At 35.9% G+C, this 22,416-nt stretch overlaps 2 protein-coding genes across 6 annotated transcripts in view; one reads left to right on the top strand and one right to left on the bottom strand.

Moving 5' to 3' along the window:
* Nucleotides 1-16,777, top strand: part of NCAPG (non-SMC condensin I complex subunit G) — a 48,401-nt gene extending 31,624 nt beyond the window's left edge. Inside the window, exons 15-21 of the mRNA XM_045771444.2 lie at nucleotides 10,696-10,877; nucleotides 11,145-11,319; nucleotides 13,148-13,309; nucleotides 13,566-13,704; nucleotides 14,103-14,189; nucleotides 15,647-15,716; nucleotides 16,640-16,777. Of these exons, the coding sequence (XP_045627400.1) occupies nucleotides 10,696-10,877; nucleotides 11,145-11,319; nucleotides 13,148-13,309; nucleotides 13,566-13,704; nucleotides 14,103-14,189; nucleotides 15,647-15,716; nucleotides 16,640-16,763 (939 nt within the window). The 3' untranslated portion in view covers nucleotides 16,764-16,777. The remainder of the gene's footprint in view (nucleotides 1-10,695; nucleotides 10,878-11,144; nucleotides 11,320-13,147; nucleotides 13,310-13,565; nucleotides 13,705-14,102; nucleotides 14,190-15,646; nucleotides 15,717-16,639) is intronic.
* A 2,269-nt stretch (nucleotides 16,778-19,046) lies between these two features.
* The window catches only part of LCORL (ligand dependent nuclear receptor corepressor like), a 163,019-nt gene continuing 159,649 nt past the window's right edge, over nucleotides 19,047-22,416 (bottom strand). For 4 of the 5 annotated variants that reach the window (XM_045771434.2, XM_045771435.2, XM_087864255.1 and 1 more), the window contains one exon: nucleotides 19,197-19,348. In XM_045771434.2, coding sequence (XP_045627390.2) covers nucleotides 19,335-19,348 — 14 coding nt within the window. In that variant the 3' untranslated portion in view covers nucleotides 19,197-19,334. Of the gene's footprint in view, nucleotides 19,349-22,416 lie in introns of all 5 variants that reach the window. The other variant, XM_045771440.1, reaches the window with a different exon arrangement.

The following is a 22,416-nucleotide window of genomic DNA, read 5'->3' as shown; positions in this document are numbered from 1 at the left end:
TGGTTATGGTGTAGATGGTGTATAACCTTTTTATGTGTTGTTGGATTTGATTTGGTACCATTTTCTTGAAGATTTTTATGTCTGTATTCATAAGGGAAATTGGGCTGTTGTTGTCTTGCACGTCTTTGTCTGCCTTTGCTATCAGGATAATACTGACTTCATACACTGAGTTAGGAATTGTTTGTTCCTCTTCCGTTTATTGGAAGACTTTGAGAAGATTGCTCTGAATTCTTTTACTGCTTGGTGGGGATTTACCAGTAAAGACATCTGGGGTTGGACTTTTCTCTTGGGGAGGTTTCTGATTACTTATTCAATTGGAGTATAATTAGAGGTCTATTTGGATTTTTTATTTTTTACTGAGTCAGTTTTGGTAATTTGTCTTTCTAGGAAATTGTCCATTTTATCTAAGTTATTTAATTTTTTGGTGGTCAGTTCATAGTATTTTCTTACAATTCTTTCTATTACTGTAAGGTCAGTTGTAACGTTCCTGCTTTCAGTTCTGATTTCAGTTGTTTGCATCTTCTTTCTTTTATCTTTGTCATTCTAGCTGAAAGTTTGTCAGTTGTGTTCATATTTTCAAAGAACCAACTTCTGGCTTCATTGATTTTTTTCTCTTTTTCTATCTCTGTTTTGTTTCTCTTCTCTAATCTTTAGTATTTTTTTTCTCCTTCCTTCTTTAGGTTTAGTTTGTTCTTTTTTTAGTTCCTTAAAGTATAAAGTTAGGTTATTGAGGTTTTTAAAAAAATTCCAGCGTAATTAAATGTACGCTGTTATATTCGTTTCAGTTGTACAATATAGTGATTCAGCAGTTCTGCGCATTATTCAGTGCTTATTATGATAAGTGTACTTGTAATTCCTTTCACCTATTTTACCCAACCCTTCCTCTCCCCCCTTTTTCTCTGGTAACCATGAGTTTGTTCTCTATATTTAAGAGTCTCTTTTTTGGTTTGTGTCTTTTTTCATTGTTCATTTGTTTTGTTTTTTAAATTTCACATATGAATAAAATCATATGGTGTTTGTCTTTCTCTGATTGACTTATTTCTTTTTTCCTTTTTTTTGAATGTGGGGCTTGAACTCACGACCGTGAGATCAAGACCTGAGCCAAGATCAAGAGTCGGACACTTAACTGACTGAGCCACCCAGGCACCCCACTGATTGACTTATTTCATTTAGCATTGTACCCTCTTGATCCATCCATGTTGTTTAAATGGCAAGATTTCATTCTCTCTCTCTCTTTTTTGTTTTTGGCTGAGTAATATTCCATTGTATATAGATACATATACATCTTCTTTATGCATTCATCTGTTGATGGACATGAGCGTTTCTGTATTTTGGCTATTGTAAATAATACTGCAGTAAACATGTGTATATATCTTTTTGGAATTGATGTTTTTATATTCTTTGGGTAAATACCCAGTAGTGGAATTACTGGATCATATGATAATTCTATTTTTAATTTTTTGAGGGACCTGCATACCATTTTCCGAAGTGGCTGTACCAGTTTGCATTCCCACCAACAGCACATGAATGTTCCTTTTCTCCACATCCTTGCCAAACTTGTTGTCTCTTGGGTTTTTGATTTTAGCCATTTTTACAGGTGTGAGATGATACCATTGAGGTTTTGATTTGCATTTTCCTGTTGATAAGTGATGTCGAGCATCTTTTCATGTGTCTGTTGGCCATCTGTATGTCTTCTTTGGAGAAATGTCTGTTCATATCTTCTGACCGTATTTTAATTGGATTATTTTTTGGTGTTGAGTTGTATGAGTTCTTTATATATTTTGAATACTAATTCTTTATCAGATATGTCATTTGCAAATAACTTTTCCCATTCAGTAGGTTATCTTTTAGTTTTGTTGATTATTTCCTTTGCTGTGCAGTAGCTTTTTGTTTTAATGTAATACCAGTAGTTTGTTTATTTTTGCTTTTGTTTCCCTAGCCTCAGGAGGCATATCTAGGAAAGTGTTGCTACTGCTGATATCAAAGAAATTATTGCCTGTGTTCTCTTCTAGGATGTTTATGGTTTCAGGTCTCACATTTAAGTTTTCATTTAGCATTAGCATTTTGAGTTTATTTTTGTGAATGGTATAAGAAAATGGTCCAGTTTCATTGTTTTGCATGTAGCTGTTTAGTTTTCCCAAAGCCACTTGTTGAAGAGACTTGTCTTTTTCACATTTGTATATTTTTGCCTCCTTTCTTGAAGATTAGTTCGCCATATAATTGTGTGTTTATTTCTAGGCTCTCTATTCTGTTCTTTTGATGTTTGTATCTATTTTTTGTGCCAGTGCCTTACTGTTTAAATTACTACAGCTTTGTAGTATATCTGGAAATCTGGGATTGTGAAACCTCCAGTCTTTTTCAAGATTACTTTGGCTATTTGGGGTCTTTTGTGGCTCCATACAAATTTTAGGGTTATTCTAGTTTTGTGAAAAATGCTATTGATATTTTGATAGGGATTGCATTAAATGTGTAGATTGCTTTGGGTAGTATGGACATTTTAACAATATTATTCTCCCAATCCATGAACATGGAATATCTTTCTATTTGTTTCATCTTCGGTTTCTTTTATCAATGTTTTATAGTTTTCAGAGTACAGGTCTTTCACCTTCTGGTTAGTTTATTCCTAGGTATTTTATGCTTTTTGGTGCAGTTGTAAATGGGATTGTTTTCTTAATTTCTCTTTCTGTTACTTCATTATTTGTGTACGTAGAAATGCAAAGTATTTCTATATATTGATTTTGTATCTGACCTTCGTGAATTCATTTATCAGTTCTAGTAATGTGTTGGTGGAGTCTTTAGGGTTTTCTCTATAGGATATCGTGTCACCTGTAAATAGTAAATTTTACTTCTCCCTTACTGATTCAGATGCCTTTTATTTCTTTTTGTTGCTTGGTTGCTGTGGCTAGGACTTCCAGAACTATGTTGAGTAAAAGTAGTCAAAGTGGATATCTTTGTCTTGTTCCTGATCTTATGGGAAGAGCTCTCAGTTTTTTATTGACTATGATGTTAGCTGTGGGTTTTTCATGTATGGCCTTTAGTATGTTGAGGTATATTCCCTCTAAACCTACTTTGTTGAGGGTTTTTATTATAAATGGATGTTGTACTTGTCATACGCTTTTTCTACATCTATTGAAATGATCATATGGTTTTTATCCTTTGTCTTATTGATGTGATGTATCACATTGATTTGCAAATATTGAACCACCCTTGCAACCCAGGAATAAATAAATCCCACTATAGAGAAAACTCTAAAGACTCCACCAAAACATTACTAGAACTGATAAATAAATAAAATCATGGTGAATGATTTTTTTTTAATTTTTAGAAACAAAAAAATTTTTTAATGTACTGTTTCTGTTTGCTAATATTTTGTTGAGGAATTTTGCATCTACATTCATTAGATATATTGGGGTGTAGTTCTTTTATTTTGTAATGTCTTTTTGTGGTTTTGGTATCAGGTGATGCTGGCCTTAGAATGAATTTGGAAGCTTTTCTTCCTCTTCTATTTTTTGGAATAGTTTGAGAAAAATAAGTAATAACTTTTCTTTAAATGTTTGGGAAAATTCACCTGTGAGGCCTAGTGGCAAGTGGCCCTGAACTTCTGTTTGTTGGGGAATTTTTTTTTGTTATTGACGCAATTTCATTGCTAGTAATTGGACCATTCACATTTTCTATTTATTCCTGATTCAGTTTTGGGAGGTTACATATATCTAGGAATGTATCCATTTCTTCTTGGTTGTCCAATTTGTTGGCATATAATGTTTCATAACATTTGCTTATAATCTTTTGTATTTCTGTGATGTTGGTTGTTATTTTTCTTCTCTCATGTCCGATTTTGAGTCCTCCTTTTATTCTTTTCTTTTTCTTTCTTTCTTTTTTTTTTCCTGATGAATCTTGCTAAAGTTTGTCAATTTTGTTGGTCTTTTCAAAGAACAAGTTCCTGGCTTCATTTATCTGTTCTGTTAGTTTTTTTGGTTTTTATTTCATTTATTTTTGCTCTGATTTTTGTTATTTTCTTCCTTCTACTGGTCTTGGGTTTTGTGTATTCTTCTTTTTCTAGCACCTTTATGTGTAAGTTCAGGTTGTTTGAGATTTTTCTTCCTTCCTGAGGTAGGCCTGTATTGTGATAAACTTCCCTCTTAGAAGAGCTTTTGGTGCATGCCAAAGATTTTTTTTCCTTTTTATGTCTCTCCATTTTACTTTTTGATATGTTTGATTTCTTGGTTGCCTCCTTAATTGTTCAGTAGTATATTATTTAACCTCGATGTATTTGTGTTCTTTCCAGATTTTTTCTTGTGGTTGATTTCTAGTTTCATAGCATTGTGGTTGGAAAAGATGCATGGTATGATTTCAGTCCTTTTATTGAGATTTGTTTTGTTAGCTAACATGTGATCTATTCTTGAGAATGTTCCATATGCCCTTGAAAACAATGTATATTCTGCTGTCTTGGGATGGAATGTTCTGAATATATCTATTAGATCCATCTCATTTAATGCATCATTGAAAGTCATTGTTTCCTTGCTTATTTTCTATTTGGATGATGTATCGATTTCTATAAGTGGGGTGTTGAAAGTCCCCTACTATAATTTGGGGGGAATAAATCTTTACAGTTGTTATATCTTCTTGTTGGATTGTTCCCTTTTGATTATGTATTGTCCTTTGTCTTTAGTTACAGACTTTGTTTTAAAGTCTGTTTTGTCTGATATGTTTCTATCCCAGCTTTCTTTTCACTTCCATTTGCAGATAAGTGTTTTTCTATCCCTCACTTTCAATTTGCATGTGTCCTTAGGTCTGAAAAGAGTCTGTTGTAGGCAGCATTTTTTTTTAAATCCGTTCTGTCACTATATGTCTTTTGACTGGAGCATTTAGTCCATTTACATTCAAAGTAATTATTGATAGGTAGGTACTTCTGTATGCTCTTCTGTTACTAGTTTTGTGATTGTTTTTGTAGTTCTTCTCTGTTCCTTTCTTGGTCTCTTTGTTCATGGTTTGCTGGCTTTCTTTAGTGATATACATGGATTCCTTTCTCTACTCTTTGCTTGTCTATTACTGATATTTGATTTGTGGTTACCATCAGGTTTACATATAACCTGCTATATATGGATATAGCAGTTTATATTGTTGATGGTTCCTTAAGCTTGAACCATTTTAAAAGAACTAAATTTCTGCTCCTCTCTCCCCACATTTTAGATATTTGGTGTTATACTTTTCTTTTCCTTTTGTGAATTCCTTGACTGATTTTTATAGGTATACTTAATTTTACTCCTTTTGTGCTTCCTAGTTTTCTTACTCTTGCTTATGATGTTTCTTTTCCACTAAAAGAATCCCCTGTAACATTTCTCATAAGGCTGGTTTATGATGATGAATTCCTTTAATTTCTGTTTTTCTGAAAAACTTTTTGTCTCTCCTATTGTGAGTGATAGTCTTGCTGGATAGAATATTCTTGGTTGCAGGTTTTTTCTTTCAGCACTTTGAGTATATCATGCCACTCCTTTCTGAGCTGCAAAATTTCTGCTGAAAATCAGCTGATATTCTTATGGGGTTTCTCTTGTATGTAACCGTCTTCTTTTTCTGCTTTTAAAATTATCTCTTTATCACTACTTTTTGCCAATTTTTAAAAGATTTTATTTATTTATTTATTTATTTATTTATTTATTTATTTATTTATTTTAGAGAGCATGTGAGTGGGGGAGGGGCAGAGGGAGAGGCAGAGAATCTCAAGCAGACTCCACGCTGAGTGCGGAGCTCAATGCAGGGCTTGATTCCATGACCCTGAGATCATGATTTGAGCTAAAAGCCAAGAGCTGGGCACTCAGCCAACTGAGCCACCCAGGCGCCCCACTACTTTTTTGCCAATTTAGTTACTGTGTTTTGGTGTGGACCTCCTTGGGTTGATTTTGCTGGGGGCTCTCTGTGCCTCCTGGGTCTGGATTTCTGTTTCCTTCTCCATTTCTGGACAGTTTTCAGCTGTTATTTCTTCAAATGAATTTTCTTTCCTCTTTTCTCTCTCTTCTCCTTCTGGGATCCCTATAATGCAAATGTTATTATGCTTGATGGTGTCACTGAGTTCCCTTAATCTATTCTCATTTTTTATTATTTTTTCTTTTGTTTGGCTTGATTGCTTTCCATTACTCTGTCCTCCAGTTGACCGATCTGTTCTGCTTCCTCCAATCTACTGTTTATTCCCTCTAGTGTATTTTTAATTTCAGTTACTGAGTTCTTCATTTCTGATTGGTTCTTTATTTTTCTGTCCCTTTGTTGTGGGTCTCACTGAGATCCTCCACTCTTTTCTCAAGTCCAGTGAGTATCTTAGTGACCATTACTTTAAATTATCTATCAGGCATATTACTTATTTCCTTTTCATTTAGCTCTCTTGCTTGTGATTTTGTCTTGTTCTTTAATTTGGGACATATTCCTCTGTCTCATTTTGTCTAACACTGTGTCTGTTTCTCTGTTTTAGGAATCTCAGCTTTGTCTTCTGCTCTTGAAAGTAGTGGCCATATGAAGAAGAGTTCCTATAGTGTCCTGCAGTACAGTGTCCCCTGTTCACCAGAACCTGGTGCTTCAGGGCTATCTCCTATGTGTGTTACACACCCTTCTGTTGTGGCTGAGCCACATTTGCCTTCAATCCAGTCATCTGCAATGGTTCCCTTTGCTTGTTGGCAAGTGTTAGTCCCTGTATTTTTAGTGGGCCGGTCTGGGGCCACTTTAGGTTTGATTAGGTCAGACAGGGTGTTTGTCAGAGATGTAGTCACAATGAACTGAAAGGTATTGTCCCCTGGGAAGCTTTCATTGGTAGGCAGGGCAGGCAGTCAGATTAGATGTCTGCCTTTACTCCACTGCTTTAGCTGCTTTGGAGAATTCCTGCTGTGGGTGGGTTGGAGGGAGCAGGTCTGGAGAATTCAGAAGTGGGGTGTGCTGTTAGCAAGGTAGGTGGGAAGTGTTCGTTTCCTGGTTCCTTCAAGTGTTGGGTTTCTTTTTTTTTTTTTTACGATTTTATTTATTTATTTGACAGAGAGAGACAGCCAGCGCGAGAGGGAACACAAGCAGGGGGAGTGGGAGAGGAAGAAGCAGGCTCTTAGTGGAGGAGCCTGATGTGGGGCTCGAACCCAGAACGCTGGGATCACGCCCTGAGCCGAAGGCAGATGCTTAACCGCTGCGCTACCCAGGCGCCCCAAGTGTTGGGTTTCTGAGCTGGGGGCCAGAGGAGGGAAATGGCACCTGTCAGTTCTTTTGTTCTTGGAGAAGTCTCCTTAAGATCCCTGTCCCTCTAGTACACATTTTGAGATTAGCAAATAAATCTCCAGGACTTTTTCAAACTACTGCTTCTCTGCTTACTTCTATGCTTAGTATCTTAGTGGGGTTGTTCGTTATGCTGTCTCCTTAAGGGCGTGGGGGACTGAGTTTCCTATCTCTATTTGTCTCTCCCAGAGCCCAGTTGGCTGATTTTTTAAAAGTTCTAGGTGTTAAGCCCTACTGATTATAAGAACTCACAGTGTTAAGCCTCTCTGGTTTTCAAAGCCATATGTTGTGGGGGTTCGTCTTTCCAGTGCAGATCTCTGGTGCCTGGGGCCCCTGGGGTGGGGTCTGCTTCTCTCCTCTGTCCAGTGGCTGCTGTGTCCCTCCTGTGGACAGTCCCATGGGTCAGTTTGGTTCCTGACCATGTCTCCACCTTTCCTGCTCTTTTCGATGTGGCCTTTTCTCTACATTTAGCTGTGGAGAGTCTGTTCTTCCAGTCTTTGGGTCGTTTTTTGGGTTATTTACACTGCTGTGGGTGTTATCTAGGTATATCCTTGGGAGGAAGTGAGCTTAGTATACTCCTACTCCACCACCTTCCTGGAAGTCCAAGATTTTTTTTTTTTTTTTAATGTAGGCATTTACTGCTATAAATTGCCCTGTGAACACTGCTTATGTTGCACTTCATAAGTTTTGTTTTTTTGTATTTTTCATTTTAGTTCATTTCTAAGTGTTTTCTAAATTTCCTTTTTATGTCTTCTTTGACTCATTGATGTGTAAAAAGTATATTGTTTACACATATTTGTGAATTTTACAGTCTTCTTCCGGTATTGCTTTCTAGGTATGTTTTCTTGTGGTTTGAGAAGATATTTTGAAGTTTTCATTCTTTTAAAATTTATTTTGAGTTGTTTTTGGCTTAACATAGTGTCTATCCAGATGTGAGGATATTCCATGTGCTCTTGAGAAGAAAGTGTATTCTTTGGTGAGGAAGAGTGGACTACATGTTTGGTGGGTCTGGATGGTCTATAATATTATTCAAGTCCTTATTGTTGTTTCCTTATTGATCTGCCTGGGTGTTCTGTCCATTACAGAAAGCTCTTCAATTATTACTGTTGAGCTCTTTCTTTCTGTGTTTCTGCCAGTGCTTATTTATGTATTTTGAGGCTCTGTTTTATCTATACTTTTAATTATATTTTGATGAATTAACCTTTTTAATATCAGTATTTATTGTTCTTTGTCTCTTTTAACAGGTTTTGACTTATCACATTTTGGTTGCAAAATTGTGGTAATCAGTCCTTCCTTATCAGTGACTTAAGTGTAAATAAACTCACCAGTCAAAAGGCAGATGTTGGTTTTTTGAGTTAATATTCAAGTGATATACTCATTTCCTGTTGGGAATTACCCAGTGCTGTGGGCTTGCTGACATTGCATTGGTAGACAATGTACAGTAAAACTGTCTGACAAGCGCTTTTTTTTTTTTTTTTAATAGTACTCATACCTTAATTGCTTTCTGGCTATACTAGATTCTGTGATTTTGACTTTATTTTTGTCATCACCACTAAACAAAATCTGACTTACTTCACTGCCCTCTGGGTCTTAATAAGAATTTTTTTCACATGCTTTAAGATTTGCAATTCTGTTTCATTTCAAATTCCTGACATTCAGCTTCAGAAGGAGCACTATTGCTCTCAGGAAAGTATGTCACAGTTAAACATCTTAAAAAGATGGGGAGCATGCGGCCTTTGGACTTGTACATTTGTGTTCTGGTTGCATTTGTATGAATCTTCAATAAGGTGTTTACTGTCTCTGGCTTCTTTCCTCCTCTGTAAAATGGGGATAACGATGCCTATTCACTGGATGGTTCTTTAATTAAGTCAACAAATATTTGAAGGCAAATTATGTGCCAGTCAGTATATGTTCTTGAGAGGACAGTGCTGAGTGGAACGGAGTTGCTGCCCTCGTGGCTGTGGTGAGCCCTAAATGAGTTAGTGTGTGGGAAGCACACGCTAGTGCCCTAGCACTTACTCATCTTATTGGCCTCTAGATCTTTATTTTTGGGTTTTGGAAAACTTTTTGAAATAGTTTTTGTATTTGTTCATTCCATTGTTTTTACTTATGTCTCTCTATTTTAGACTTGTTTTACATTTGTAGATTATAACCTGCAAAGGTAATTTCCCTAAAATCTCATTTTTTTCTTTTCTTCTCCACCATTTCAAAAACCTTAAGTGTTTCCATATCCTGCCTCACTACAGTTGAATTTTTTTGCCTGATTTTCAGGATCTCTGTAATGTGATCACTGAGCAAATTTACTGTTCATCAGTAATTATAAATAATAACTGATATTTGTTGAGGATTTACTATGTGGATAGCACTCTTAAAAAAAGATTTTATTTATTTATTTGAGAGAGAGCAAAAGAGTGGGGGAGGAGCAGAGGAAGAGGGACATGCAGACTCCCTGCTGAGCTCGGATCCTGAGATCATAACTTGAGCTGAAATCAAGAGTCAGACGCTTAACCGACTGAGCCACCCAGGCACCCCTATATGGATAGCATTGTAAGAGTTTTATTTGTAGTATTTCTTTATCTTTGTAACTGTAATTTTTATTATCCTTTTAATTTTAATATGAAAAAAGTGGGGTACATGGGGCGTCTGGGTGGCTCAGTCAGTTGAGCGTCCAACCTTGATTTTGGCTTAGGTCATGATCTCAGGGTCATGGGATCAAGCCCTTATGTGGGGGTGCTGCTCTTAGCAGGGAGTCTGCTTGAGATTCTCTCCCAGTGCCCCTTTCCCCACTCAAATGTGCTCCCTCTCTAAAATAAAAATGTAAATCTTTAAAAAAATTGGGGTACCAAGCTCATATGCACAGGATCATGCAGCTAGGAAGTGTCAGAGGCTTGACTTTAATAATTCAGTCTCAATAACTAGTATTTTTATACCTGTCTTTTATGCCTATACCTCCATATGAATATCACCATACCTTCTTTTCCATTTTCTTCTCTAAGGTTTGCTTTTGGTTACTCTTTCTAGGAATTCCTTTTTCCACTTGTACACCTTCTATTCCCATTTCCCCTTTATTCATACACATTGTCACTCCCACCTCGGGAGCTTCTGTTTATAGGTCATCTTTCTCTGATGGCGGGGATCATTACTGGGTGTTTTCTATATCTTATCTCATGAGAAGCACGTAATACATTACCGTTTTGACTTTTGGTTTCACAATATTTAAAAGGCCTTTTGGCTCTTCTAAAAGTTTTTAAGGGAATTGAAGTTTTCTTAGCTAGACTAATAATTTGTCATATAACCTTAACCTAAAATCTTTTTATGTGTCTTTAACAAAGTCATAGTATGAGTGATTTTTTTTTGATAGTTCATAGAAAAAAATTGTAGGACAGCCTACATTGTAAGGCTTAAAAAGGAAATACAAATTTTAAAAAATTTAATGAAAGTCATTTTTATTAGGTGTCTGAACTCAGGACAGGAGCTGCAGAAGGACTAGCCAAGCTGATGTTCTCAGGGCTCTTGGTCAGCAGCAGGATTCTTTCTCGTCTTATCTTGTTGTGGTACAACCCTGTGACTGAAGAGGATGTTCGACTTCGACATTGCCTAGGCGTGTTCTTCCCCATGTTTGCTTATGCGAGCAGGTATTTAGTTATACTGACAAATCAGAATCTGACTTGAAGTTAAATTCAGGCTCCCCATGAGTCATATCTATAAATATAATTTTGTTATTGTTCTTTTTTTTCAGTGGTTAGTAATGCAAACTTACCTAGATTTTATTTACCTGAATTATTTGTCTCTTTCCTAGATGAAAGTATACTGCATCTTGATGGGGTAAATTTTATACATGTTTTTTTGAGAATCATATGCCTTTTCTTTGCTCACATACTTTTCAAATTGTTTTTCAATAGGACTAATCAGGAATGTTTTGAAGAAGCCTTTCTTCCAACTCTGCAAACGCTGGCCAGTGCTCCTGCATCTTCTCCTTTAGCTGAAGTAGATATCACTAATGTTGCTGAGTTACTTGTAGATTTGACAAGACCAAGTGGATTAAATCCTAAGGCCAAGAACTCACAAGATTATCAGGTGGGTGAGTATGTTAGCTTATGGATGGTGAGGATGACGACTGGCATATAGATCACTGTTGTTTTTGATAGAAAAATCCTTTCCATAGGGTCTTAGAAGTAGAGACAGACCACGGTTTATCTTGAGATTTCTGGTCTATATGGTGGCACATAACACAAAGGAAGAAAAAGATCTTTTGGGAAATGTGGTGATAATCATATAAAGATAGAAGTAATTTGCTACTGAAATTCAGAACTTGCCAAAAATTCATCACTCTCACTACCCCCTCCCGACCTAGTGCTGGCTATTAAATATTCTGAAAAATGTCCTATGTTTATTCAGGACTCATTGAGTCTTCAAATGTTGGCTTATCTGCTATGTTTCTGATACAAGGAAGGAGAATTCGAAGAATGAAGGTCACCTCAAGTTCATTTTTGTTTTTAATTCAAAGAAGATAAGTTAATCGCAAACTGTCCCATAAATTAAACTTAAGCTAGGTTTTGAATTCTTTAATATCATTTAATCAAACTTGTTACCATATTGAAAATTAATGTGTTATTAATGATTTCAGATGCCAGCTAATTAAGTTGAAAGTATAGCTTTTTAATATTAATTGATATTTAATGACTGCATACTCCATTCAAGTCGTTATGTTACACGTTATTGGAAAGAAGATTACAAAGGATATTAAGACAAAGTATAGTAAGGGTAGGTGATAGAGCTACTAAGTGCTTTAGGACTTAAGAAGAGGCAGGGTTCATGCGGTAGGGGTGATGAGTACAGAATTACTAGTAAAATTCAGTTCGGTCTTATTGGGATTTGGACAGTGGTTTGGGTAGAGAAAAAAACTTTAGGTAAGAGTGATTAAATGTAGCTGGTTGTCCAAGTCATGCAGGGGGACTGTGGAAGAATTATTCTGGCTAAGGAGCCAGAATGGCCCTGTTGAGGGCAGAACATTGAGATAGGGAATTTGGAGTTGGCAGTATTTGCCGTAACGATGTAGGATGTATATTGAAAGGCTTAATGGGATTAGGAAGATCAATTTGGTGGTCAGTATGGTTATATGAGGTGAACCGGTGAGAGGAGTAGAGAGAGAATATTAAGAGAGCAGTTGGAAATCTATATAACTAAGAGAGAAAAACTTGTAGAAGAAGGATAACAGCAATAGAAAGTAGAAAGAAAATAGTAGACGGTGACATGAAAAAAAATACGGGTGTTAAGGACATGAAGAAAGAACTTAGAGAGGCCAGGAAGATGGAGTCCAATCAAGATCACTCTTGATCTTTTTTGGGTTTGGGTTACAGAAGACTTCAGAGAAGCTCTTGACATCTTTTAATTGCAGAGTTTTCTCATGATCGACATCCTGGAGGAGTGAGGGAAGTAGGTTGGGGCGGAGGAGGAGCTTGAGCTGTCGTGCCTTCTTAAAGCCCCAGCTCATCCCACAGGAAGTTCCAGAACTGGGATAGTCCTTTGAGTTGTCCAGACGGAGGCAAGGTTGGGCTGTTGTATCTGCATATCTTTCAGCCTTTGAATGTGGACTAAGAATGTGGCAGGTCCCCCTGTCTTCAGCCCGGATCAGTTCTGCACCTGAGAACTTTTAGCCACCAGAACTCAAGAGTGGCTGGAGGATGGACGCTTCATTCGTGAAGGGGGCAGGTCTGCACCCTGTACCACAGGATCCTCTATAGGAAAGGGAGTTCAGTTTGGAAGGAATATGTTAAATTTAGTTTTAGACATTTTGCATTTGAGATTATGGCAAGATAATTAGTTGGAAATGTGTTAGATGTGTAGGAACTATATTATGAGACCATTTCCAGTTTACAAAGCTTTTTTCTCTTGATTTTTCTAGGCCTTATCAGTTCATGACAATTTGGCTATAAAAATTTGCAATGAGATCTTAACATGTCCGTGTTCACCAGAAATTCGGGTCTATACAAAAGCCCTGGGGTCTTTAGAACTCAGTAGCAATCTTGCTCAAGATCTTCTGGTTCTGTTGGATGAAATTCTGGAGGTAAAGTACTTTCTAATTACTCTGTGGATAAATTACTGTGTACAAATTTTTTATTAAAGTAGAACTTACGTGCTTGTATTAAATTATACGTATGTTGGCAAATTGTGTCTGCTCATTTGAAGTACATATTTCCTTCATAAATTTAATGGAATTTTTTAAAATGTTTTTAAACAACTTGATATCTATATATAGCTTTTTTGAAAGGAGATTATGAAAATGCTGCATTAAAAATCGTCAATGGTGTTTTCTGTTACAGCAAGTAAAAGACAGGACATGTCTGAGAGGTCTGGAGAAAATCAAGATTCAGTTAGAAAAAGGAAATGAAGAGTATGATGACCAGGCGGTAGCGGCACAGCACGCCGACAGCACTGTGACGGCTTCTCAGACTCAAGATGGTAATAACACGCTAACCGGAGTGTTTGTAAGATTCTGTCCTTTTCATCTTAAAGCGGCACATTTTTTCCTCCTCTAACATGTGGTTGGATTTCAGAAATGAAAGAAAAATGTTTCTAACTAATTCTCTTGGAAAGTGTATTACTGATAAGTGTTTATTCTACTTTCATAGTTTCTTTTATGTGTACATTTTTCACCACATGACCATATATACTGTCTGAGGTTTCTTCTGCTTTCCAGTATTCACATTTTTTGGAACACTGATTTATGATAATTTTCAATAGCTGCTAATGGTACTGGTTGTCATTTCTGTTTTATGAAAAGTTGACTTGGAAAGACCATTTAAAATATTTAATGAAGCTTTTTAAAATTTACATTGTTGTATTATTTCCTTTAACAGAAAAAGGTAAAGAAGCTTATAAAACTCCTCTCAGGGATGTAAAAGCAACCCGAGCACCAAAATCCACTCAGCAAAAGACTAACAGAGGTAGTGTATGGATCTTTATAATAAACCTTTCCAATTTTGTTTTCCAATGAAATACTCACTTTGCAAGTTTGTCGATAAAGATTTTTAAATGTCTCAGGTATCCTTTATTTTCAGTTCTTTCAGCTGATACTAGGCTTTGCTTTGTGTCTGAAAGATTCTAATACCAGTGTTGCTCTAAGTGCTTTTGATTAAAAGAGATATGATGCAATGTATCATATTGCAAAGGACTATTTGGGTTAAATTAAGATTTTTCTCAGATGATCAATGATGATTTTATATTATCAATTGGTTGTATTCTGTCCTTTATATGATTAAGCACTTTTGAAAACATTTTATCCCTGTAGTACTTGTCTGAGCTTCTGTTTTCCTTTTTCCCATTTTATTTCATAATTTCTCAACATCATTTATTTCCCAAGGGGTATCCAACAATAGGGGATTTGTTGGAATAAAGTAAATGTTGACTATTAGGGGATCACTTGGAAAAAAATCTGAAATTCAACATCTTTTTAATGTTTTATTATTATTACAAAAGCAGTTCATGCTTATTACAGAAGAATCAGAAAATACATGCAAGCAAACTAATATAAAGAACGCTAATCATCCCACCCACAAGCCAACCATTATTTTAATTCTTAAAAAACAATTTTGAGGCCCTTTTCCTATGCAGATTTAAGTTTTTTCTAAATGGAATCTGGCCATAATATTTTTGTAGCCAATCACTTATTTGCATGCTTATTGTTGGGTATTGTTCCAAATTAGTCCCATATTGTTGGATGTTTTCTTGGGGCTAGCTGCATTATAAGCAAATATGTAAGGTTTTGGAGAAAAACAGTACGTCTTACATGAATAAAAAATAGGGTATATAAGTTTTAACCAAATGTTCATACTGACCAGTTGGGTCAGATTCTTATCATAAATGAGGAGCATCACGGGCTAAACTTTGTCTTCTTAACCTTGGAAGTTTCTAACAAGTAGAATTTTTGCAACCTTCAGCATATTGTTAGAAGGTCTAGTTTTTATACTGAAAAATGTTTTATAACATATTTGAATTGGCCATGTATACGTTTGAATGTTTTATAAGAAGCCATTACCTTACTGATTAAAGTTCTCTCTCTCCCAGGCCTGCTGATGGGCTTACCCCACTTTTCTCCCCTTAATTTTCATTAGTTTCTCCGTAGGTCATGTGCTATAGCCATAATAGAAGTACTTCTCTTTGCATAGCAGGTTTTTCACATTCTTTCTCCCAAATATATTTAACTAAAATATCCCTCCTTATAATTTGATTTCCATATTTTCCTTCGCCTTTTATCCAAGCTTACAAAAGAAATGGATAAATGGCTGGAAACTAGGAGGAAATGTGTTGCAGAGGGAAAATGAAGGATTTGGGTAGCCCAGAAAATAGAAACGCTAAGCAATTGAGAATAAATTTTGATAATGAATTATATACCGTCTTGAAGGACAGAGAAAAGCGACAGCTTCAGCTAGGATCAACAGGAGACGTCAGACTGCGGAGGTTGACTCTGAAAGGTATGCCATGCACATCTAGAAATGGATGTCTTTTTTTTTTTTTTTTCAGTCTAGGAGTAGAAAAGAAATGGTAGTTTGCTTCCACTGTGAAAGAGAGAAACTCAATATGTAATCAGATACTCAGTGAAAACTGTAAATGGCAAGGTCTTGGATATATATAGTCTAGAATTCCATTATCAAGAGCATTTGACCTCCCATGGCTTGTGTGCTTTTCCTACTGGGACGGCCCTGGGATGGTCATCTTTAATATGTTCTTTCAGCTTATATTTCATGTATGCTTCTAACTACATGATTGTGTGTACGACTCCTCCAATCTTGAATTAGCAAACTCTTAGGATTTAGAATTGGGTTCTTGACATTTATAAGGAGGATTAACCTATCGTTGTAAATTGTATACACTTGTGGCATAGTGTTTATTTTTAGATTCTACCAATTAAGCCACTGTTGAAAGCTGAAAGTTTGTAGTTGCCTTGCGTTCATCTATTGGTAAAATTGTATTGTGTGTATTTTCAGTATATAACTAGGTTAAGTTTTGACTAAATTTAAAATATTTTTGGGAAACTTCCTGTTTACAGAGTGTTTTAAGAATTTATTGCTTAAATTAAGAGAACTTAAAATGTTTTTTCACTTTGTGTTATCCTCCAAAATTCTTTTGGGCAATTGTTCCTATTTAATCACTTCATTACAAAATTTTGTTGTTTTTCCTTATCATACCAGGTTCCATATAGAAATAAAAAGCAATTAGCTAGGTTTCCATGATTTACTTGGCAGGATAACCAGTTAGCTTTTTTGGTTTTAGTTTTAAACTTAGTAAAATCAGGATATCAATTACACACTGATAAAATGACAGAAACAAAAAGTTTTATTGATAAACTTGTTTTAAAGCTTGTATTTAAATTGGTGTATTTTCAACATCTATTTAGTGATCCTGAAATTCCAGAGCCAGAATCAGAAATGAAGATGAGATTGCCAAGACGAGCCAAAACAGCAGCACTAGAAAAAAGCAAACTTGACCTTGCACAGTTTCTCAATGAAGATACAAGTTAGAAGAGATGATGGAGGTGAAGTTCTTTTAACCATGTTCTTTAAAATTATGTTCAGTTCTCCGCTTTAATAAAGTTACCCTTGTATCAAAATTAGAAAATGCCTGATGTCTTGTAGGATTTTGTGCTGTGTGACTCCACATTACTTTGGCCTGTACTGAGACATTAGGACAGCGCCTGTCCGTGAGCCCCACAGAAGCCTGTGGCGGTCCCGTGGGTGTAACCAGCATCTAAGGTGGGCCTAGGAACCTGCTTCGTAAATCAGCTTCTCAGGTGATGCGTATGAACTTTCACATTTAGTATCACATCATTCTGGACAGCTTCTCAGTGTAACTAACAGCTTGCATTTGAGAAGCTTATGATTTAGATGGGGCACATCCAACATAGATGAAAACACTTTGGAACACATTTAAAAAGGGACATCTCAGGGCAAATGAAGTACCACAAACTGGCTAGAAAGGAGCTTACCTCCAGGGAAGAGGACTGCTACAATGAATCCAAAGTTCCCAGCATCTAAGTTGAACAGTTATTTTGATAATTTTGTGATTTCTATACTAAAAACATTTTGGTAATGCTACCTGAATGGATCATTTCTCTTCTTACAATATTTGCATATAAGAGGCCTAGTTTGCTTATGTTTCTGATGGTGTTTCTTGGGTTAGGAGATGTTCACATATACATATATTTATTTTTTAATTTTTTTAAGTAATCTCTACACCCAACATGGGGCTCGAACTCATGCCCCAAGATCTTTCTACTGACTGAGCAGGCCAGGCACCCCCCACTTATACATATTAATTATGGAGTTGCTTCCTACATTTTTTGGCATAACAAAATAAGTATTGTGGATAATAAAAGACAATTCTAGTGGGAAAAGCGTAACAGGAAGTCCTTTATATACTAGTTTATGAGCACTGTTTCTTCACTGTCGATTTCATTTTTCTTCCCAAATTGGCACTTGGCTCACTTGTGGAACAGAGTATGAACTCTGTCCTCTTTATTATCCAGAATAGAAGTGTCCTAACGTTGGATCTGTTTTAGTAATTGTGCTTTTTAAGGTTTATTTAAGCCATTTATTTAAGGTGATGTTCTAAGATAGAGCTAAATTAAGATCATTGTGCTTTTTAGAACCAAATTGCTATATTACATACATATATGTGCTTTATAAAACTCAGAAATATAAAAGGAGTCTGAAAGTTACAAAGTAAGGATGCTTACTAAGCCAAAGGAAAAGGCAGATGTGGTGGTATAAAACAATAACAAATAGATGATTGTTTTTCATTCTGTTGGCTCGGTGTCTTCCTGTGCTTCAAATTCCTTATGTAAGTCTTATTTTGTTAAATCCCTGTCACTTTAAAAATAATTTTTTGGGGTGAGGGAGAGGGAGAAATAGGACTTAAAGTGTACACAGAATGTGCTCTAAGGAAAAGTGTTTAGAAACACCATAGACTAAATCCCATTTACCCCACAGCCAGGCTATCCAAAGGGAAGGAGTCGTGCTCTTATGTACTTCCCATGGACCACCATACCAAAGCTTTTTTTTCTCTGGCATGGGAGAAATAAACTTAAGCACCAAACCTTTAGTATTCTTACTATTCAAGTTTTAGACACAATCACGTAGCCATTGCTGAAGCTATGCTTTTGCACTATTAAAGGTAAGGAATATTATCCTGATTTTAAAAGACATTTTACACTTAAATGGCTAAAATACAATAAAATCAATAGATATAAATCCATTTACCATTTTTCATTCAAAACTGGTAACTTACACCAAACAGTATTCTTGTCTGCTGGAGGCACAGCTTTGCTGAAGAGTAAACATGCAATTGTGCCATTGATCTTAGAGCCCACAGATTTTATAGGTTTAAAAGTACAGAGAAAGAACTGATCAGCTCAAATTCTATGAATGAAAACATGCTACTTGGTGATAAACTATGAATCAATTTTTCTATACATATATAACTTTGAAAGAGATATACTTCTAAGAGATACCTTTGCCTTTTACCAGTTTGCTTCGAGGTAGTTGGTATCCACCTATTATACAGCTGTTCATGGGTCAGGTCATCACAAATCTTTACAATACTAGCCTTCTAAATCACATAATGCAGTATATATTAAAATTTTATGCACAGAAATAAAACCGGGGACAATTACGTATTTAAACTTAGGGCATAAAAAATTCACAAAATACCATTAAAAAGAGAAACATCAAAATCGATTTGTACTGCAAAATTCCACAACCGTCCGGTGTAAAACGTAAAAAAACATACAAAGAATATAATCAAAATGATTAATGCTAATGATTTAATATAAAGACATCACAGGACTAGAAATATTTCAAGATCAATTGATAAATGCAGAAAGAATACTGATGTACAAAATAAGGATAGTGCAAGAAGAACTGCAATCTATTTCTCTTCACTTTTGAGATTTTGGTTATGAACTGTACAGCTCGCTAGAGATGCTGCTGTCAAATTCAGATTCCATTCAATGGGACGATTAAGGCACATCTTAATGGGGCTCAAAGGGCAACTCGCTGTATTCCCATCGGACAAATTCAATTTCTCATCAGTTTTCATTTGTAGCATGCTGGAAAAAAAAAGTGTAAAGCATTTTAGTTTTACTTTCACTTCAAGGAAATTATCAACATTGTAAAAGAAAATTGAGTCATTTTTGTTTCGACCTCAACGGAGTATATAGGGCATTTTCTTACCCTGCAAGTACACGAGTTTTGTTCTGTTTCTTAGCCCCAGCCCCCTTCCTGAATACATCACATATAGCCAAGTACTTAAGACGTCACCCAGATAGCACTGGACAAGACCGCTGTGTATGTATATGGATTCTATCTGTATACTCATGACATTTAACCTACTGAACTTGGCAGGATTCAACCCCTCTCATTTGTCCTTTAACTTACCAGGATCAGAGCCGCTTTGAGACAAGAAGGAATTAACCTTTGTTTGAAAGTCTACCATGTCCTAGGCACATTCGCATGTATTATCTCATTTAAATTTCATAACAAGCAAGGCTGGTATACTTACCCTCATGATAAACAATAAAAGTGAGTCTCAGACTCAAATACAAATATGTCTGAAGTTATACAGTCACCCAACAAATTGGAATATGGTCCTCCCTCTCTCCCTTATGCTTGTCTACTGGCTCTTTGATGAGAATCTTTAGAAACATGGAAACGAGAGTCCAAAGGGTAGCTAGTCCACATGTAATGGACATGTAGTCCCGAATCTTAAATAATATTCATGATAGTCCATGTTTTCAGATGTAAATCCTTATGTTTATAAACTAATAGCTTGCTATACAGTAGCTCATTTGATGCTTAACTGATTAGTTTGGTTGGACTATATCATTCCTAAACTTTCTCCAACCACACATCTAGGATTCTTTCTATTAGTGAAGAGGAAACAGCTGAGTATTTAAGTGACTTGTTACAAGTGGCAGCCTCCTCCAGACCTCAGTAGCATTTTCCTGATCTTTCCTTGCAACCTCAAAAAGGGATTCATTTTCCATTCAATAAACCAGAGAGATTTAACCTGTTACAGCATATTTCAATGGCTATCATGTTGCCACTGAGTTCTCCCCAGGCAAATGGGCCCAGTTCCATTGAATGACATAGTTTCAGCTTCACAGATATGAAACAAAAATGACAAACTACAAGTAGCTTAAAAGGTTACTCATCAAAACTAGAAAATCATTTAAAAAGACAAAAAACAGAGGTGAATAAATAAGAATATGCTTAAAGTAAATCATGGCCTGATAAATGACAAAGAGGTCCAAAATACAATATTCTCATTCATATCAGAAATCTTAACTGATTTTTGAAAACATTTTCATTGGTTACTATTAGACTGATGGCCTCATGCGCCTCCAGATTTTTTGTTTTTCAAGTTAGCAAAGCTCAGATAAAGCAGTAATGTTTTTCCTTCCAAGGACTGCTAGCCTTTGTATTTGTGTTATTTGTATGTATACCCCTTTGAGAAACTAAGGCAAGCTATAAAAACACAAATGTATTTATTAAGATGGCTTGGTAGAGAAGTATATCAAGTGTCAATGCCAAAAGAAGATGATGGCATGAAACAACGAATAGTGATAAAAACAATTTTTGCTAAAAAACCTAAAAGACCCCAATTTTTGCTGTTTGATTGACAAAGGTATATTCATCAGAGAAGAATACTTTATTCTTTTTAAGACCTTTAAAGACATTAAAGTTACTTGTCTAGAGAGTGTACTCCAAATTAGAGTACATAAACTCCAGGAGTGCACAAAACTATACACACGCATGGGAAGAAAATTTCAGTTTTAACAGAACTGTATGTTAGTACTAATACACAGACTGAATTAATTCATAAATATACACTTAAAACTCAGTGTGCAAAGTGTGGGCCTGCGGATCTATAGAATACTAAGAGGAGAAGAATACAGCTATCTTCAAGTGCTAGAAACAGGCATTAGAGCTAGAAGGGACCTTTCTAGACACTACCCAACCACCCTTTAAGATGGGGAAACTAAGGTATAGGAAAATAGAAAAATTACTCTTTTTCAGAGTGTTCTAACCAGAGGTACGTGGACTAATATAAGAACCTGCATCTCTAAGTAATAGATTAATCTAGTAATAATCAAAGCACTTTTCCATTTTCTGTACCACATTATTTAACACTGAATCCCCACTATTCTAGCACCAGTGAGGGACGAAGACGTGTACACAGTGCATGCTTTCAAAGAATTTGCAATCTAGAAGAATTTTTTTTTAACAAATAATCCTTTATATTTGGAAGTTCAAAATTTGACTAGTTAGGTTTAATGTCAGGAATTAGTGGTACAGTCCATACACATTTGTGCCAAGTGAAATATTAATAAATATTCCTCAACTTCTTTTTTAAAGTAACCTCTACACCCATTTTGGGGCTTGAACTCATGATCACAAGATGAAGAGTCCCATGCTTTACTCACAGAGCCAGCCAGCTGCCCCCTCACATTTTCTTGATGTACTTTTTAAACGTTTTGTTTTGTTATGCTTAAAAAATTAAAGTTGAATACTCTTGTGTCTATATATCCAACTGTATCTATAGGGTTGATGTCTAGGAGTAGGATAAACTGAGTCACACAGCACTTTTAAAACTTTGATAGATAGGGGCGCCTGGGTAGCGCAGTCGTTAAGTGTCTGCCTTCGGCTCAGGGCGTGATCCCGGCGTTGTGGGATCGAGCCCTACATCGGGCTCCTCCGCTGGAAGCCTGCTTCTTCCTCTCCCACTCCCCCTGCTTGTGTTCCCTCTCTCGCTGGCTGTCTCTGTCAAATAAATAAATAAAATCTTAAAAAAAAAAAAGACTGATAGATATTACCAAAATATCCTTTGTAGACTATGTAGTATTTCACACTCTTGCCAACAATGTATGAAAATGTCTTTCTTTCCTCATTTTCTTACCAAAATTGTATAATAAAACTTATGGATCTTTGAAAAAAAATGATAGGTTAAAAAATGGTATGTCATTGTTTAATTTAATTGTTTAATTTGATCATTTGCTCTGCTATAGACTGAACAGTGTACCTTCCTGTTTTATATGTTGAAGCCCTAACCCCCTATATCAAGAGATATAGGGCCTTCAGGAGGTAACTAAGGTAAAATAAGGTTACAGGGTGGAGT

Source organism: Ursus americanus, chromosome 8 (genome assembly GCF_024610735.1).
Source record: "Ursus americanus isolate L20-20 chromosome 8, mUrsAme1.1.p, whole genome shotgun sequence".
Classification (NCBI taxonomy): domain Eukaryota; kingdom Metazoa; phylum Chordata; class Mammalia; order Carnivora; family Ursidae; genus Ursus; species Ursus americanus.
Note: the sequence above shows the minus strand (reverse complement) of the source record. Positions and strands in the feature narration are given on the sequence as shown.